Source organism: Lissotriton vulgaris, chromosome 5 (genome assembly GCF_964263255.1).
Source record: "Lissotriton vulgaris chromosome 5, aLisVul1.2, whole genome shotgun sequence".
NCBI lineage: Eukaryota > Metazoa > Chordata > Amphibia > Caudata > Salamandridae > Lissotriton > Lissotriton vulgaris.
The window spans coordinates 444,450,966-444,471,657 of NC_141693.1; the positions used below are offsets into that span (position 1 = coordinate 444,450,966).

General features: G+C 41.9%; 1 protein-coding gene across 5 annotated transcripts in view; it reads left to right on the plus strand.

The window, feature by feature from the left end:
• The window catches only part of CDC42 (cell division cycle 42), a 114,754-nt gene that overhangs the window by 89,053 nt on the left and 5,009 nt on the right, over nt 1-20,692 (plus strand). For 4 of the 5 annotated variants that reach the window (XM_086921880.1, XM_086921877.1, XM_086921878.1 and 1 more), the window contains exons 4-5: nt 8,770-8,879; nt 8,972-9,169. In XM_086921880.1, the coding sequence (XP_086778006.1) occupies nt 8,770-8,879; nt 8,972-9,169 (308 nt within the window). Of the gene's footprint in view, nt 1-8,769; nt 8,880-8,971; nt 11,180-19,752; nt 19,886-20,692 lie in introns of those variants that run through there. The other variant, XR_015295894.1, reaches the window with a different exon arrangement.

A 20,692-nucleotide genomic window follows, 5' to 3' on the forward strand; every position in this document is an offset into this window, starting at 1 on the left:
AGTCAGATTCACAGAATGAAGCCTTGGTCTCATACCAAAAAATGTGCCTTGCTTCTATAGGATGAACAGCAAAACGCACAAGATGATGGACGGAATGTTGCACAATGGCAAAACATTCACCCCCAGTCACAGATCTGGGTTTAATCCATCGTTATTTTGCTCACCAAGTCACCCCAGTTCAGATATAGCCATATGCAAATCAGTCTTGACTCTGTGCCTCATGGGAACAGTCCAGCCTGAACTGCCAAGCCATGTCATTTCTGGACCGGAATCAAGCATCCTAGGACTAACCGAGGCCATTGGCAGTGTCCTGTTGATCAGTGATCACTGAAATTTCTTTCCACTTTTCTGCCAATTCATCTTAATTTCTTCAGTGCTGAACAAATTTAGAATATGTCCACTGAAGGATCACCTGCTTCATCCACTCACATTTACGTTGTTCTCAATTTTTTGTTGATTGAAATATCTAATGAAATTCTCTGATGGGTGACAGCAGAGAGTCCAAACATATATAAAGAAAACAAGCTTTGGCCAGTAGGTCTGGCATTGGCAAATGTGTATTGTTTTAACACATTAAAAAAAAATTGTATGCTTGCACAATAGTTGGCAAAAACGACCATGTACTCAAAACCCCAGCTTAGAAGTGTCTTCCATTTCACGTAGCAGTGCACAAATGATCAGGCACGATGCAGTGACTCGCAGTACTAGATGGTCAATGGATAAAGTGGGCTGACTTCTTGCCCCATGATGTGGTTTGAAGGAAAATGTGAATGATGGTTGAAAAAGACTAGATAATGAAGAGGGCAGGCTGAAGTTCCCTCTATCTATGCTTTTTTAATAAGAATTATGTGGATAACATGAGGCTAATGAGACAGCTAAAACTCTCGAAGCAAAGCCTAAAATTGGTAATTTCAACAGATGTAACCTCTCGTTCGAAGTGCTCCAGGGTTCCAAGGAAGCCAGGACTAAGCTGTATTTGTGACCTCAAAGAAAATGTAGAACATGGATTACAGCCAAGTAACCTTTCCATTCTGATAATGTCAACATCTTTTACGTAAATGTCTACATCTTTTAAGTAAAACTTCAGCCTTTTAATTGCATTTCTAGGTATTCTATTTCAAGAGGGTTTCTAGCAGAAATGGAAGAGAACATGTAGTTGTGTAAGTTAAGCAGTGGCTGGCGAGATATGCGAGTGATGTGTTGGTCAAGGGTTTGAATTCTTCTAATATATCGTATCCACCTTTCATCTCTTGTCAGTTGAATAAGGTGAACACTGGTTGCAATTCGGTAATAACTTTTTAAAATACTATTTGTTATTATTCTATTTAACTGGACATTTCAATTTGAATTTAATTTGTTCGAAAACCTGCATAAACAATATTAATCCGGTAATTTGTGTGAATCCTTAAAGCAGTAACACCACAGCAGAGAGTAAGCAAGCTAAGGTATCTTTTGTTGAAATACTTGCCAAATTTACAGGTAAAAGCTGCTGGTCAGCAATTCTTGTCCGATAATTTCTCCCCGTGCACATCCTAGTCAACTAAACTTGATGCTGTGCTTGTTTTTACATTTGTGTCCCTGGCTGTCTCTTCTACTTACTAGACTTTTCATTCTGTTTTGAGAACTTAGAGTGCCCATTTGCCCCAAGTTTTGTACTTAAGTAATGCAAGCTCTAAATCCACTTCATTTGCTGCAAACTTTAGAGCCACCATATTTGTTGCCCAAGAGAATGAAGCTGGTCTCAGTTAAAAAAATTTTTTTTTAACTGAAATTGGATTTTGTGCTGACCAGCTAACCCCTCTAAATTTCTGGATTCAATCTGCTCACACCCCCAGGCTGTGTGAAAGGCTCAGTTCTCCTGGTGGTAAATAAGAAAGCAAGCCCAGGAGAAAGGAGTATAGTTTCATTGTTTACTTGATCCAAACCATATTGACCAAACATACTTGGATGCAAACCTGGAGGAAAGACCCACCACCTAATGCCTCTACCTCGCTGGCAAATGCTTCATATAGCAGTAAAACAGGTATATACTGAGCAGCAACCGACCAGATGCTGACTGCGTGATATATTGGAACGTTTCAGGACCTACCTGGTCGTGAAGCAGGGACCCATGAATAACCAAGAAGTATAATAGAGAGAAGCAAGTGCACCTGACAGATCTCATGCTGTACTTGAAAGTCTGATATAAATTATGAAGCAAACACAAGGAGATGACGACGGAGCGCTGAAACATTTCAGACACTCACCCCCAGTCAAAGATCTCGGTTTAATCCGTCATTGTTCTGTCGCTCTCTTCGCCACCCCAGTTCTGACCCCGCCAAATGCCAATCAGTCTTGACCCTATTTCCCATGGGAATAGTCTATCCAGCCCGAACTGCCAAGCCAGGTCTCCTTGCCTTTGCTTTTTTCGCCTTAAGCTGGCAGGGTATGCCCAGACATGGGTCCCTTACTCACTGGCTTCAAGCTAGCCTGGCTGATGAGGGCTGTTACCCCAAAACCGGTCCCAGGATGCTTGTTTCTGGTCCCGGGAAGTGCTGGCTAGGCAGTTCAGGCTGGGCTGTTCCTATAAGAGAAGTTCAGGAAGCTCACATTGGCTTAGTTTTTCAATGCATCGTGCTTCCTTTTGGCCTTACCAGAGGGTGTTCAAGGTGATGGTGATGGTGGTGGTTGAAGATCATCTGTGCAGATCAGGGTTGCCAGTCTTCCCCTAGCTCAGCGACTATCTGCTGAAGGTGGCTCGCCCCTGGCTGTCTCCTCCCACCTCCTGACTACGGAGGACCTCCTGCATTCGCCGGGTTTCACTATCAATGTGCCAAAGTCACACATGACTCCCTTTCTGACTCTCCCTTTCATCGGAGCGATTTCGGATACAGTGCTGTTTCGGCTTATCCTCCCAAGCAGCAAGTCCGGGATATTGAGGCTTTGTTACTGATCTTTCAGCCTGCATCTTGGATTTCAGTGAGAATGACTCTGAGGCTGCTGGACCTCCGACCTCCTGCATCCTGCTAGTGGCACATGCCAGATGGTGTATGCTGGCTCTGCAGTGGATCCTCAAATTACAGTGGGTGCAGCACCATGGTAATCTGACATGGTCCAGATCTCGGAGGGAACTGCAAAAGACCTGCAGTGATGGCTAACGAACCGCAATTGGGTCAGTCAGAACTCTCTCCCTTCATCAACCAGATCTCACAATATTGACAGAGGCATCACTCCTGGGATGGCCCGGCCATCTGGGAGAGGTGGACATCAGAGGACCCTGCTCTCCGGCAGAATCTGAAATCCACCGAGTCGTAGGAAAGACACCTCTGCAGATTTGTTTATTAGATGCTGCTGTGTCAGACAATCAAGCAGGCCTGGAAATATTGCTTAAATCGAGGAGCATGAAAGGTCGATATCTCTTGCATTGAAAAGGATGAATGACCTACAATCGTGGCCAACAGTCTCAATGATACAATCCGTCTGCACAAGGCTAATCTCCATTTATTTTCTTGATATTCTGAATTTTCAGAGGAGGAGTTTGTAACTGAGCTTGAACTGAATCTACCCATAAACTTAAGAGTTCTACAGGGTCAAGACTGACTTTAGAACATTGATTATAAAACCCAACTCGAGCAGTAACTGGATCGCCTAGGAGAGATGTAACTACACTGTAGCTTGATCTTGCACCAAGATAATTGTTATCCTAGTAAATTATGAGGTGTACATCTCTGACCCGAATGGTTTAAGCCACTGGCTTCCTAACCTTGGTAAAACGCCAAGGAGCTGATGGGTGGTAGACTGAATAGAAAGACTTTGTACTCCAACCACTGAGTTTTTTTTCTTTTCATCAGAAACTGGAGGAACCTCCAGTCGGGTGCAAAAATTGGAATAGCCAGATAAACTTCTTTAATGTCCAGCCAGACCGTCCAATTTCCCTGTTAAAGTAAATGAAACCCCTCCATCGTGAAATGCCTTTATAGTATCCAGGCTTTAAACTCTTAAGTTTAGCACCAATCTTGCTCCACCCTTTATTTCTGCATCAGAAAGACATTACTGTAAAAACCTAAGGGGGTGACTATCTCGTAAAGTGCTTTATGTGGGACAGACTCTGAATTTCTTAATCAATTTTTTAATCTGGAAAGGGAAAATGCATTAACCTGAAAAACCCTGGTGCACTGCGCTACCATAGACCTCCGGCTTGAAACTTTGAATCGTGTCCAGCACCCATGAGCCGTTTATTATGGGGTGCCTTGTAAGAAGTGCTGCATACTGCCACTAGACGCCACGTCGGATGCAGGTCGATTTATTACCTGACTAGCAGCCCGCCCCGACCTTGTCCGGGAGCAATCAGGCTTCCCCGACCCACGCCCGCCCCGACATAGCAGCCCGTCCCGAAATGAGTGTTCAGGGCCCCCGCTCTCCCCCTGCCATGAGTGTTCAGGGCCCCAGCCCGCCCCGTCCCCCAGCCGCCCAGTCCCCTGCCTGCCCCGACCCCTGCCTGCCCTGACAGGGTCCCCCGGAGCCTTACCTCAGCCGCCGCTCCTCCCCCGCGCTCCTCAGTTCACCGCTCCGCCGCTCGTCACCGCTCCTCCCCGCCTGTCCGCCGCTCGTCACCGCTTGTCCGCCGCTCGTCACCGCTCCTCCCCGCTTGTCTGCCGCTCCTCCCCACGCCATGTCCGCCGCTCCTCCTCGAGCTCCTGGACGCCGCTCCTCCCTGCGCTCCTGACGTCAGCACGCAGGTCGCAGCAGGCGCTTCTTCCACGGTACTACTTTTTTTTCCGCAAATTTTTTTAAATAACGTATATTTTTTCACTTTATATAGCCTATGTCCATCTGCACACCCTGACGATTACAACGATGTATCGGGTGTGTGGATTGGCGCTGTGGTTCACGAGTTTACCCGCCTCAAAGGTTCAAAGTTCTTCCTTTATAATAGTAGTATAGATAAACTAGAACCTTCTGAGAAAGATCCTCTGTAGTAGACTCTCCTGGCTTATCTACTATGGCCAGCATACTGTCTGTGAGGGAAGAAGGTTCACCGCTTCCACAGTAGTTCAAGTTTTCGGTTTTCCTGGAGGGAAACCATTTTGGAGCCCTTGGTATCCAAAGTGCCAGTTGATTGTACCCTGTATCGACTGGCCGCAGCAAAAGTGTTTGGTTGAAAAACCCTTTTTACCAACATCTTTTCCTGATCAAAGGCTGTGAATAGGTTGACAAACTTGCCCAAGTCTCAGACAAAATGGTTGCCAACAAGTCTGCAGTTAACAGATCCTACCTCCAAGAGGCCATTTCAGTCTGATTTGGGTCGGTGCGTAAGAGGATAGATCAGCGACTTTCGGTCGAAATGGCACATTTCACATCCCCAAGGTAGCTAATCAATTTTTGAGACCAATCGATCAGAGTATCCGGGTCGATGGCATGTTATACTCCTTTGCCTGTTGCGCCATTTCTAATATTTTTGTGAACGGACCTGCCAAATCAAGTAGGTTCTCTTAACAAGAGTGGAAGGATCTGCCTAAACCTTTTTTGGGGTCTCTTGCTAATTTTTCCATAAGTGTGACTATTCAAGGGTCCACCTCTGGCAATCCCACCATTTTACCTGAGAAGACCGGCCTGCAGAACTACGCTGAAGGTTTTTCTTAACCTGGATGTCCGTTGCTACCTAGGAGTCGGAGTCTAGTTTGACTATCTTGGCCTCATGGTTTCATCTGGCTTGAAAGTTATTAACGTTGCCTAGACTTCTGTTTTTTTTCTGCTGTTTGAAGACTTGCGTTTCCTTTTCCTTTTTCATGATAAAAGGGGTTCATTGTGCAATGTTCGACTGAGTAGAAACCTTGTCAGACGTATTTGTTTGAACTAGAGACTTGAAACCTGAACCAATTTGAGGCACCGAGGAGCTATTGCCATGATCTGATAGGAAGGATTTCGACAGCTTTTTAAGCACAACAGGACGCCCCCACTTCCCAGACCTTTCTTTGGTTTGGAGTTCCTGGAATAAAGGGCACTATATGTGTAACTTGCACCTTTACCCCATCTTATAAATGTTTGTTTTCTGCGCGTATCATAACTTCCTGCCTCATAGATGTGGGACCTTTGCCAGCGCCTTGCCAACAGACTGCTGGACCAAGTTGTCCACAGCTTTGACTAAATCATCCTTGAAATACATCTTAATAGTACTCCTGGTATTCATAAAGGTCGAAGGGTAGGGAGTCAGCTGATAGTAATCACTAAGTATCACTCCTAACGGTAATTAGGCAGAGCAGCAAAAAAAAAGGCCTATACAGCTACAGTTAGAACTGGAGGGAGGCGTTTTTGCTCCTAGGACGCAATCCAATTTTGTTTATGCCAAACCTTGATTGTGTTCTATTAATTGAATTTTTTTTTGTGATACTCATAGTACAATATCGCAGGCATTGTGAAAATCATAAGGGTTTTACAATATAACTAGAAGTGAAATAAAACATGTATAGGATCACATTACAGTAGGTCAGGGGAAAGCACCCCAAAAGATCTCGTAGCAACTAGCAGATACAGCATGGCGCGCTGTATCGTATATCGTCATCACAAGGAAAGCGAGGGAGGTAATATACCTCCAATACAGGCAGTCAGCGGGTGGCCGTAAAAACCATGATGTTGTATGGCAATGACCTCAAACATGTACAATATAATTACCTTTGTTCAACTAATTCACTCAAAGAGATTAGGAATAAAAGATTGAAGGGAGGGATGGGAAAATTGCGGGATGGGGTGAAGGGGAATTAGGGAGGGTTCACTGCTTTTCCCCTCAATCCCAGCTCATCCTTAGTGGATTTCCATCTTAACAGTTAATATTAAATGTCACTTAGTACACATCTCGACAAATACACAATAGGGTGTTACAGATATCAATTTTATGGATCGTGTGAATGCACCTCATTGGGTATGATCAATAGGTCCGTTGTGCCAACCCCTGATAATACACAAGGGTCTCAGTTGGGAATTTAGCAGACTAATTTGCCAAACCCGAGAATATTTCGGGCTTGGGGCACCTGAGCAGTTCTAGGCTTGTGTTGTAAATGCCCCAAGCCGGTCTCATTGCTCAGTGTATAGAACTCGGAGCCACAACCCCGTCCGCATTTCAGTATAGAACTAATATTGCGTTCACAACCTAGTTGCAGATGCAGAGCTTTGCTTCTCCAATCATCCACTTAATTCTACCACAATAACTGCAGAGTTTGTGGTCCACTTTTGTGACTAAAAGAATGCCTAGTAAAAGCCCACGGCACAGTTGATGGATGTAGCAATCGTCCCGCTCCGAAGAGCACTCGTAGTTTGGAGCTTGGAACAGTATGAAAGCAAGACAAATACCACTACAAAACCAAACTAGACCCCCCTAGGATTTTACAGTCTGGATTGGCCGGTTTGGGTCAAAAAGCAAAATTTGCGATCCCAAATCACAAAATGTGCAGTATTTTTGCAGCAGTCAGAACATATGCTTGCCACAAAAACACGGTCTGGTCTTGGGTCTGCCACTACTGGAGACCTTCAAGTCAGTCTGTTACCTGAACGAGCCCAGCAGCACCACGCCTTGGAGTAGAAGGTTGTCTGATGCCAGAGAATGTATATCTGTATTTGAAAACAGCGCTCCGGCATCGAGGTTGTAGAGGAGCAGATGACTTTGGACCTGGGGAACTAGGTTTAAATCCTGGGGTCGGCTCAGCATCCTGTGATTTTTTGGCAAATTACCTAACATCACCAGTGCGTGGGGAAAAAAGTAACCTTGTGTAATTTAACAGGTGCTCATGTAAACCAGTCAATAGTGTCTAGCTCGCGCCATGTAAAGCTGCAACTTAAAAGTCGAGGGGCAGCAGGACCCACAAAACAAATGGCGGTGTTACGGGCATAGGCATACAAGGAGAGCTCAGGGTAGTGACCTACAGAGTAACTTAACAGCTCAACTGCCAGCTAGCCTGTTGCTCACCTTCCGTTCATTGACTCAGCACAGCGCCAATAAAAATAGGATCAGCCTCATTTTTGGGAGGCATTCAGACTGTAATGAGCTATTGATATGGGGTTTGCACATTGAATATGCCTTGAAAACATTGTATGACTACCCTAAGAGCCCACGAATATAAATATGCATACTTTCTTAGTATCGGAATTATCCTTTCTTCTGGATCTGATCTTTCCAATTAAAGTTTTCTGAAACATTTCCATGCAACTAATTTCATTGCAGCGAAGAGGTGCATTTAGGCAGTTCACACTACAATCTGTGCAGTATGTAGCGTTTCAAAATATTTGGATGTTCAAGCTTCAAATCTAGTGTCATGGATGCTTCTATTTCTACAATGTTCAGTTGGGTTTGTGTTTCTTTTCAAGTGTCCTCTAACACCTGTATGTGCCATTGAAGACCGTGTTTAAAGAAGTCACTCACTAAAACTGAGCATTTGCTATAAACTGCTAGTCAAAGCTTTGTTTGGCAGTTTTGTGAAATATTTGTGCCTCTGACGAATCGCCAGCATACCAATGGTCATCAGCTTCTCATTTGTAAGTCAAAGGGGGGGTTAAGGTTTGAGTATATTTGAAAATAAGGCAGGGATGCAGTATGTGGAGGTTGTTTTGGGGTATTGGAGCTTCACAATTTATTCTCCATATCAACCTTTGATTTGAAAGTTCTTTCTTCTGAAGCTATTTACCTTCACTTTGTTGCACATATTTATTCACTCTCTGAATATAGGCATAGTGTAACATTAAGAAATTGTCAGGATTAAATATAACTGTCCTAATATAGTTATGCAATTGTTTTTTTAGGGCAAGAAGATTATGACCGATTAAGACCTTTAAGCTACCCACAGACTGATGTGTTTTTAGTCTGTTTCTCTGTGGTCTCGCCATCTTCCTTTGAAAATGTCAAAGAGAAGGTAAATATTATTCTTCAAATGCTCTTAAAGCACTGCCATTGCGTGGATATGTCCTTGTTATTGACTAGTTGTTTTCAATCTATGACTTTCAGTGGGTGCCAGAAATTACCCATCATTGTCCAAAGACTCCTTTCCTGCTTGTTGGGACCCAGATTGATCTTCGAGATGACCCTTCAACATGTGAGAAACTTGCCAAAAATAAACAGAAACCTATCACTCCGGAGACTGCTGAGAAGCTTGCTCGGGACTTAAAGGCAGTGAAGTATGTGGAGTGCTCTGCACTTACGCAGGTGAGTGTTTCAATGGGCTCAGTGCCTTGAGTATTTTATTTTTTATTTTTAAATATTATATATTGAGTTTCTTTTGTATCTTAAGCAGCTGTGGAGCATATCTCGGTATATAATTGGACAGGCTGTTAATAGTTTTGAAGGAAAGTATATCTTTCATCCGCATTGAATATTTCTTTTTCTTTGAATTCTAGCATTCTGTGAACAAAAAATATGGAGATGTATTGGCTCAACATAAAATGTATTTACTGGTAGAGTGTAAAAAGGTGGTCACTGTAGGATGCTAACCACTCGGTGGTGTGCATATCCTATAGTGTAGAGATTTGTGTAGACCCTTTTTTACCTATTCACGTTTGTGTAACTCCTTGGTGTCCACCTATAAAGTTTACCAGCTACCGATCTGTTTTTTTGTTATTGTTTTTTAAATTGCATTTGGATCATCAACCATTCATTTCTTGAATTTTTAAATGTTTACTCTATATCTAGCATTTGAGTCCTCTTGTATTGTTTGAACTCTACTGTGACTTTACTTGGGAAGACATGTGATTCGTGAAAAATACTCTAGGAATGTGCTGAAGGTTTATTACAAAATTAACTTAGGAAATTGATCATGCATATCACTTGATAGTGTAAAACAAAGGCCCAAATTATTGGAATTAAACTGTTTATTTACCAGCTACTCTGCCTCAGTATTGCTGGGCTTTTATATTTAGGCTCGTGAAATAAACCAACCGAGAGAGATTTGATATTTTGGAGGTCATTAGAATTCACAAGAGAATGCATTCTGGACTTGTTTCAAACACATAGATTGTACATATGATGGTTGTGCCCCAGCCTTTTTCAGTGAAGAGGCAGACTGTCTTTAGCCTATATGCTGCCACAAGTGTGGGTGCATTTATTTAACTTTGATTAATGTGGTTGCAGTCACTCTACATAGAGTTTTTTTTTTAACATTTTAACTCTGCACGCTTTACATATGGATATTGTATAGTATTTAAAGACTCATTCATTCATCTTACAAACGGTGCTTTTTCCTTCTTTAGGGTCTCTATCATATATCCATTCTTAACAGTGAGGCAAAAACTGAGACTGCCACTGCAGAGCCCCAATCTCTTTAGCTCAAAAGGATATATGGAATCGAGGTATCATTCCATACATAAATATCTCTTACAGTTCACTTCTATTTAACACCCCCTCCCCCACTTAGGGAAAAATAATCCACATGCATGGATTAAGTCAACCTCAAATTATGGAAATCTCTACTTAAGTATACTTATCTAAATACTGCAGCGCCTGTGCTACGAAAAGGTGGTGCGTTTAACTATCCATAACAATCAGCTGCCTCTAAATACCTTTAAACATTTAGAGGATTTCATATATAGTTTGTGCTGCTTTTGTAAATTGAGGAAAGCAAACATTCAGTGGTAACTTCATAGTTGATTTCATCGATTGAATAAAGCAATTTGATGGCAACCAAAGTCTACAGACTTGAAAGATGTACCTTTCCTCCTTGCATAGAAAGTGTCTGTTTCAGAATTGCTTGTTTCAGTTTTAATTTTTAAGTTGCTTAGAACCTTTCCGTCCTACATTAGTTGCAACACTTGGCAGTGCTGGTTTTGGCAAACTATGTGCATGCCTTCTGTTAGTAACCTGAATTTGTATTAAGTTTGCTGAAGTGCACTGTTCTGCCAGACTGCGAACATACCTTCTGAGTGCATCAAGGATTCAAAGTCAGTAATTGTTTAAATGAATAGGACATGTTTTTAGCAGTGTAATTCCTTACTTTTAGACTTTAAGTATTGGTCCATGTTGACTTTAAAAAATTTGGTTGGACCCGATGGACGCTTCCGTATTCTTAGACCCACTTGTCCTTTAGGGAATGGCATCACAATACATAGGCTAAAGTGAAGGGGAAGGCCATGCTTCACTCGGGTATCTGTTCTTCCACATGTAGAACTAGGAGAACGTTTACAACATAACCGATTTTCTCAGCAAGTTACATTAATAAAAGAAGCCAAAGCAAAGGGTGGCTGGGTAATGTTTGCGCAATAACAACTAATATAGTGTTCTTCAAGTCAAATGGCTCAAGGGAACAGGGGAAAGCGGCCACCTACGTCCCCAAGGGAAATCCTCTGTGGAGACAGAGAATTCAAAGACAAAAAACAAGCAGTTCCCGAGCACAAGCAGATTTCTTATACTCTTAAGAGAAAAGATGTCCACTATCGAATCAATATTCTTTCAAGAGTCCAATGAGTTAATTCTTTTTATTTTCTTTCTTTTCTTGTCATACATCTGAGAATTCTTCATCATAGTCTGTCTTCAAAGTTCATCATATTCACATAAAACGTAGCCAATAGAAAAACCAATGTCTTTTAACACGTGTTTCGTCGTGCGGCACAATCACCCAAATGACTTCTTCAGGGCTACAATGAAAGTGAAAAGATACAAGGTATAAGCAATGCTCTTTAATTCTCAACCATACCATCACCAATCAGTGGGCACTCCACCTAAAAGCCAGAGTTTAAAGATCAAAAAAACCCGAAAGTTGTGCATAGTGGGAAAGTCACATGAGGACTACTAGTGTAATTTACACTAGAAAAACAAAGAAAATTCCAAGGTGTAATTTGATTATCAAGATTCATAAGAGACAAAAACACAAGAGGAGCAAGCAAAGAAAGGAAAGAACAAAAAGTAATGTTAGGGTGCATTGAATGAAAGCCAACGGTTTAAGGAAAGCCAAAGTTTGTTGTATCTCCCAAATAAAAGGAGAAACCTTATGAACCAATGGTTTGGTGATGACCAGTAGGCCACACAAAGCAAGTCCAAGTTTTCTACAACCGTATTCAGAACAGAGTCAAACAGTAAACTCACCATAAAGATAAAACATCTCAAAATATATACGCCAATTCCAGAAATCAGTAGTTTCTCAAGTAAGGAATTTGAACTGAATCAGAGACAGAAAGTGGATTAGAACCAAATATTCAAAACAGGTTAATTAAAACTACTTCAGCCATATCCTACTAGGCTATTCGTACACATAGTCGAAATACCCCAATTTATCGTGAGGACAACATATAAAACTATTTTAATATCAGCCGATTAATTAGATAGAAGCTGTCACTATTAGGTAAATTACGAAAAGTTACCTCTATCCATTCCTTATTATAGAGTTCTTCATGTAGATAGGCATAATAGGTGTTTTTTTGTAATAGAGATGTGAACCAGTATGTTTTCTAAGGTTCACTATAACATGTAAAAGTACACATCATATTTGACAAGCAATCACCACGGTTCTAAATAGATTTATTTGTGATCTACATATCACATAGTCGCATGATTAAAGGAAAACAAAGTGATATATCTAATGGTTTAAGTTAGCACCATTGTCGGGAAGACTGATTCATTCTAAGGCAACCAAGATATGGTAAACCCGTAAACCAATTAGTTAGTATTGACACTCAAACACCCCGATATTACTGAATTAATTTACACGTTCTAACAATTACATCGAATGAAATTGGAGATACGAACATGTAAAACGAAATAGGCCCGAACAGTTATAGGTATAAAAAAGGGCCACAGTGTAGCATACGTCCGACATTGCATACGAAAATTCGGTATTTTAAGCGTGAGTCGACACGTTGTTAGCGTCGAATACATGCTAAATGTGAGTCAAAATTAGAGCAGTATGGTGGACTATATCGGTGTCACAGTTCAGCACAGATCCGGCACTGCGAGCCTCGTACACCAGCGCAGTATCTCAAGTCAACCCAAAACAATCTCGTGGGTGCTGTGATCAAAATACTATCAGATGATATCTTTGGGCTCCAAATATAATATATGTTGTTGGGTACACAAACATGTGGGTCTAGGAAAGCATCGAGATGCTATATATCAATATCACGATGCGGCACAATTCGACATTATGAGTAGCCCCACAGACAAAGGTCGTCAAGTGTTCACATCATACAAATAGTAAGCCAACTCATATACACCAGCATAAGAAACTTACCTAGGAGAGTACTCCCTAACACCAACAAGTGGGTTCCATATTCGTTATCAGCCGTGTTGATGTTACCCGGCGTTTAAGTGCCCGTTCACGCCACAACGTTTAGTTGAAATCAACATAGGACCGTGGTCGTCTCATAAACGGCCGCCATCTTAGACTAGTAAAATCGCGTTAAAAACTTACTAATTACAACAAATTATAATATCTTAGTCGTATCATTACTCATTAAATTACTGGCATAAGTTCAATCCAATATACTTAAAAGGAACCACCGGCATACATGTAATTCCAGATTCCTAACTGATAACACCCAATTATATTATCTTGGTCATACCAGTATTCATAAGATAATTGGCATAAATTCAACCCAAAAACATAAAAAGGAACCACCGGTCATACATATAATTCCGGATTCTTAACCTGAAATAGGGGGTATCTGTCGGACTAAGCAATGGACATAAAGAAAAGACCACTAGTACGTATACAGTGGTTCACAGAGTCAAACCATAGACATTGCAGAAAGGATTAGTGTGGAAAGATAGGCAAGGGAGAAAATGCATCAGGGAGAAGAAAGTATATATCAGAGTATAAGTGAAACCTAGTCAAATCGAAGTCTCAATTTGCACATTAGTTCAACTACAATCAGAGTCACAATTCTAAATCACTCTCGAGATTATTTACATTTGGAAAGATCATATGGTACATTATAAATCATAGCGCTCAGCTATTTACAATATACAGATAAGGTAGGGTAACAAATGATCAGCATTAATTCCATTCCTCGCCCTTTACAGGATAATACAATTCATAAACCCTGTTTATAAGAAACATTCTAATCAAGTTTGCTAGGATTAAGCTAATCTTGGATTACAGTTTGAGATTCAATCGATCAGAGGAAATAATGTAGTTCTTGATCAACATTAATCCCGCATTCCACCGCATGAAGTTTGAGAATCCATCTAGCTTCACATCGTCTCAGTTTTTGTTCTCTATCTCCACCCCGTGGGTCACTACATACAGCCTCCAGCCCATGGAACTGAAATCCCAGACTTTTCTTAATTTCAACACAATTTGCTGCATGGCAACCAATAGGATACCTTTGATCCAAGTTTTTAAGAGCACGAAAGTGTTCGGTTATTCTTTCTTTTAAAGGGCGGATGGTACTGCCCACGTAGATCTTTTTACATTTGCAGATAATCGCATATACTGCATATTTAGTCAGACAGTCAATATGTTGGTGAATTTTAAAAGTACGTGACCCATTGTAGCTAAATTCTTTAATCCCTTTTATCGACATCCGGCACATATTACGACAACCACAGGGAAAAGAGCCGATATTAAGTTCTCTCAGCCACATTTTTGACGCACCCCGTTGTCTAGGGTAACTAGGACTGATAATACCCTGGATAGTTCTTCCCTTTTTGTATGTAATGCCAGGTGAATTAGGAATATAATCCAATAGGGTTTTGTCTGCCAAAAGAAGAGGCCAATTCTTTTTCAAGATCATATAAAACGTATGTGACCATGGGTGATAGTTCGTTACAAGACGTAATTTGTTACCTTTACTTGTGATGGATTTTTTAGCATTTCTTAGGATATCTGTGTGTTTCCATTTAATTGCTCTGTTTTAAGCTGGTATCAACACATTATCAGAATAACCCCCGTTTCGAAACCTTTTCTCATTGTCTGTCACATTCTTCTTCATGAAATCTAGTTCCAAACTACAATTCCTTCTAGCCCTGAGCATCTCCCCATAAGGGATTGCATTTTTTTGGCTTCTGGGGTGTGCGCTATCAGCATGCAATATAGCATTGTATGCTGTAGATTTGCGGTACATTTTGCTCTGTATCCTCCCTTCAAAATGGAATAGTTCCAAATCTAGGAATACTATGCTGTTAGGGTCAGAGTTCATAGTGATGGTCATGTTACATGTGTTTTTGTTCATGTGGACAAAAAAATCCGACAGGTCCTCATCCGAGCCCGTCCAGATTAATAAACAATCCATATAACGACCGTAGTACAGGATATACTCCTGCCACTTAGCCCCCGATGGGCCCCAGATATGCCCCGCCTCAAACCATCCCATAAAGAGACCGGCAAAGGACGGGGCAAATCTAGAACCCATCACAGTCCCGCAGGTCTGCAGGTACCAGTCTCCATTGAAGGGAAATGCATTGTTTTTCAGAATAAGATTAGACATTTCAATTAACATCTCTGAATGCTCAAGTAATTCTACTGGACGTCTGAACAGGAATTTCTTTAGAGCCTCCAGTCCCTGTTCATGTAATATATTAGTATACAATGAACAGACGTCCATTGTAACAAATTTCATCCCATGGTCCCAGGATAGGTCGTGCAAGAGATTTAATATATGCTTACTGTCCCTGATGTAGGATGGTAGGTTGATAACATAGTTTTGTAGATACCCATCAACAAACTCGGACATTCTCTCAGTGGGTCCACCGATGCCCAATATGATGGGTCTACCAGGGGGCCTAGTCAAGTTTTTATGAATTTTTGGCAGTGCATACAAGCACGGGTATCGTGGTTTATCTGTCTTTAGGAATAGATATTCATCTCCTGACAGAAGACCACGATCCCGCCATCTGATAAGTTCAGTATTTATCGCTCTGACAATCACGAACATGGGATTTGTGTCAAGTTTTCTATACCATGCCTGATTGTCAAGTTGAGATAAAATTTCAGCATCATATTTGGACCTATCCATCACTATTATATTTCCCCCTTTATCTGCTTTCCTCACTATAATGTCAGGATCTCTAGATAAATCAGTGAGTGCTTTATGTTCTTTAGCTGACAGATGGAATGTTTTGGGGGTAAAATTGTGTCCAATCATATATGCATCCCACTTATCAATTTCCATGACTACAGTCTTGTGAAACAGATCGATGTTATTACCGCTAGTGAGTTGTGGGGTCCACCGCGATTTTATTCTTACGACCACTGTCTTCACTCATATTTGTCAAAAGATCTAAATCTGCTGCAACATCAGACATGTTTGTAACAGTATCAACATCATCATTCAATGAAAGTAATAATGTTATGTTATGTTAACTCCATTTTTAAGCGCACAGCTACCCCCTGGAAAGGTACACAACACGAACAAGAAAAGAGAAAACCACAGAAGGAGAAAGGTTAACAGTTATTTGGAAAGATAAAAGTTTTTACAGCTCTCCTAAATAGCAGGAGATCGTCAATGGCACGAATATGGGCAGGAAGGAATTCCACAGTTTAGGGGCCAGCACTCTAAAAGAGCGGCCACCAGACCTGCTTCTCAGAAAACGAGGGACTACAGCTAAATTTTGTCCACAGGATCTCAGCTGGCGGGCGGGAGTGTAAGGAAGAATGAGATGCTCCAGAATCTGAGGAGAAGCAAGTTTTAAAATCTTAAAAGAGAGACATAGAGTCTTAAATTCTATTCTCTGAAGCACAGGCAGCCAGTGAAGCTTAACAATAGTGCTTCTAGCAGAACAAAATCTGGGAAGGCCGATTTAAGACCCTGGCTGCAGCGTTCTGAACATGCTGCAATCTCAGAATTTCGGCCTGATTGGCTGCAAGCAGCAATGAGCTCGCATAATCGAGCCTGGACAATATGACTGCCTGGATAATCAATTGTCGAGTCGGGCCATCAAAGAATTTCAACACCAGCCTAAACCCACGTAAAATGCAAAAGCCGGTCGCAGCAACTTTTATTGTATGGCAGGAGAAACTGAGCGTCGAATCCAGCCAGACACCCAGATTTTTTACCTCAACGGCCGGGCTCGGGGTAGGGCCGAGGTCAACTGGCCACCACCTGTCACCCCAAAGATTGCTCTGTTTGCCCACAATCAATACCTCGTTTTTTTTCGCATTGAGCTGCAGGCAATTAGCCATCATCCATCCAGCCACCGCACTGAGACCCTTACGAAAGTTAGAAGCCTCAAGGTCAGAGTTGCCACTAAGTGCAACCGCAAGCTGCGTGTCGTCGGCGTAGGACACCATGGTAAGGTCCCAACGCTTGGCGACAGCAGCCAGCGGCTGCACATACAGATTGAAAAGCGTGGGGCTCAGTGCTGAACCCTGCGGAACTCCCTGTTCGATGAGGTGGGGTTTAGATTCAAAGGGAGGTGTTGAGACCCGAAAGGTGCGATCAGAAAGAAATGATCGAAACCATTCCTGAGCAAGGCCCTTAACACCCACCTCATCCAGCCGCTGCAGAAGTATTGCGTGGGAAACGGTGTCAAAGGCGGCACTGAGATCTTAAAGTACCAAAACCGCCGTTTGACCCGCATCCAGCACAGCGCGTATATGTTCAACCATGGAAAGAAGAGCTGTCTCAGTGCTGTGCCCAGCACGGAAGCCATTCTGCGAGGGGTCTAGGATGTTAGCAGATTGTAAATGACTGGACAGAATGCCGTTAACATGGGTTTCTGTCACCTTCGCAGCCCACGGGAGAAGGGAGATAGGACGATAATTCTCAAGCTTTAGAGGGTTCAGCGACGGTTTTTTTCAGGATGGGTGTGAGATGAGCTTGTTTCCATCTCAGGGCAACTTTACCCGAAGAGAGGGATACGTTTATCAGATGATGGATGGGGGGCAGGCAGAGGGCAGCTGAATCTTTAAATTGGCCAGGTCTAAGGGGGTCCACAGGAGAACCAGATTTCACTTTAACTGCCAATTTCTCAAACTCCTCCACCGAAAGAGCAGGAAGAGTTGAAAGGATCAAGGTGTTACTAAAAGTGAACTTCGGCTCCTCACTTATCAGCGTAGTACTAGGGAAGGAGCGATAGATGTTAGACACTTTTTCCACAAAAAAAGCTGCGAGAGCCTCAGTGAGATGAAGAACAGACCTCAGACACTGAGGCTCTGTTAGTAGTAAGGTCTTTCAAAACTTTAAAGATCAATTTAGTGGGATTAAGGCTAGTGTTGAATTCAATAGAATAATAAGCTGCACGAGCCCTACAAACAGCTCGGTGATAGACTTTGACTTTAGCAAGATACACAATTTTCAGTCCTGCTTCATAAGTCTTACACCAGGCTCTCTCTGCTTGTCTGCAAATAGCTTTCAAAAGACGTAAGGAGTCATTATACCATGGACTGGATACTAACCGGCGGGTCTTACTCCAGGCCGCAGGGATTAGAGCATCAAGAGCTTTGGTGATCCAATCACAAAAAAGGGTGTAACCGCACTCAACATCGTCAGATGGAGCCAAAGGGGAAGACTCCAAAAGACTCTGCAAGTTTGAGTTTTTTCCACGGACGTCTAAAAAAAGGCCGTACTTTGTAAAGCATCAATAGAAACATCCCCAAAAGACCAGGCAGATAATTTGGATACAGTAGGTTTAGGGTTGCTTTCACATTTTTTTTGTAATTTTAGATGACGTACAAACTTATATAGGTCTACTTTAACATCGGTTACATCATACATAGTAGTAGGACAGTAATTCATTCCTTTTTGTAAAGCAGATCTCAATTCATTGGACAGACTCTTGCTCGACAGGTTAACTACCTGGATCTCCTTAGCTACCTTAGAACTTATTTCCTGACTTTGTTGTAGGAGCCTGTCTGCATTCCCTCTCTTCCTTTTGCTTCTCCTCCCTCCCCTTTTTCCTCTCCTTGTTTTGGTTGTGTTACCTGATTTGTTCTCCTTTCGCTTCCCTTGTTCCCCATTCGTATTCTCTGCACTTCCCGTAAAAAAGCATTATCAGGAAGCGCAACAAGGGAGTTACCATCCGTAGTATCCTCACCACTACTAGAAAGATTACTTGATGACCCCACACTAGTACAGCTTGGTGTCGAGTTCTTAGGTCCTAACCTGGATAGATCTTTTGTTGACAATATCATCGAACCTTTTCCCAAAAGTAAAGATTCTGCCATTAGCATAATCTATCTCGTCACGCCTCAGTTTGCGTGCCTTACGCTGTTTGATGTCATCCTCATACCTCCCCAAAATTTCCTCCAGAATAGTTAAGTTCTTTTTAGTGGGTTCTGGGAGGTTTAAATCACTAATTTCCTTCTCGAGGGTATCTACCTCCAGGGCGGTCTTTGTTACTTTGAGGTCCGCGTTCTCAATTAAGATATTCATTAACCTAAAACTGTTGTCGATTAATTCTTTTCCCCAGGCCTGGAATAAATCAGTTTCAAGGTCATCATAGGTTGGAAAGATTTGTGCACGCAACCCCCTTGGTACTCTGTTTAGTTTAATGTACTGTTTGAGGGTTGCCCCATCCCACCATTTGGAGATTTCAAATTTCCTCAATCTCTCTAGTCTGATAAATTTAGCTTTTAGACCCTCATTAGGTTTGTCTTAAGAGAAAAGATATCCACTATCGAATCAATATTCTTTCAAGAGTCCAATGAGTTAATTATTTTTATTTTCTTTATCTTTTCTCGTCATACATCTGAGAATTCTTCAACATAGTCTCAGTCTACAAAGTACATCATATTCACATAAAACGTAGCCAATAGAAAAACCAATGTCTTGAAAGAATATTGATTCGATAGTGGACATCTTTTCTCTTAAGACTATAAGAAATCTGCTTGTGCTCGGGAACTACTTGTTTTTGATTAAGAAAAGAAGCATTGTTACATTCTATGTAAAGGTGCGAGATAAAGGTGCAAAGAGATGAAGCCTCCCATTAATGAGCTGTAACTAAGAATTCAGTGCTGAAATTCACACAAACTGTGCATTTTTTACCCACATGCGACTTATTTATTACCTTCTAAAACGAGGAAGCTGCTCAGTATATGTAGCCACATTGTAGGTATAATTATCAGTATTTTAAATGGTAATTGAAGTATAGTATGTTCACTAACAATCTGTGTCAACTTCAAATGAAATGTTATCCCATGAGCAAGAATAGTATCACAGGGAGTGTAGGAACGTGCTCTTTTTGACATGGTCACCCATCAACCGGCACCCCCACCCTCTTTACCTGTTACATAATGTGATTTTGGCTAGAAGTGCACTGGGTTCCTGCTTATTAAAATAATTTGTATTAACATTTTTTGTTTGTTTTTGCACATTTATCAATAAAACCTATCCCAAGAAAGACAGAGTGGTGCTGACAAATCCCAGCATCGGGTAGTATGTAAGGAATTCAGGCAATAAAACATACAGTGAGGATATTACTCATGTAACAGATGGACAAGGAGGGAAAATTGATTGTCAGCGACAAGGCACTCTTGGACTAATAACATGACATGAGTTACATCAAAGCTTGTGGCAATATCCCAAGAAAGACCGTGATGCTGACAAATCAAGGCATCAAATAGTGTGCGAGTAATGTGAGGGAAGCGCAGTTCAAACGTAACCTAAGACATAGGGCATAACAAAATGAGGACCACGAAAGCGAAGGAAGGGTAGAGTCACGCAAGCCCTGCCGCCATAGCCATTTTCGCCGGAGGACCTCAAACACCTCCGTGGTAGCGGGGTACTGTGGCAGAGGGGCAGTGGTGATCTTTGTGTCAGTGTTAGTCCGCAGCCGCGTCCGTGAGGGAGGTACTAGGAGTGATAC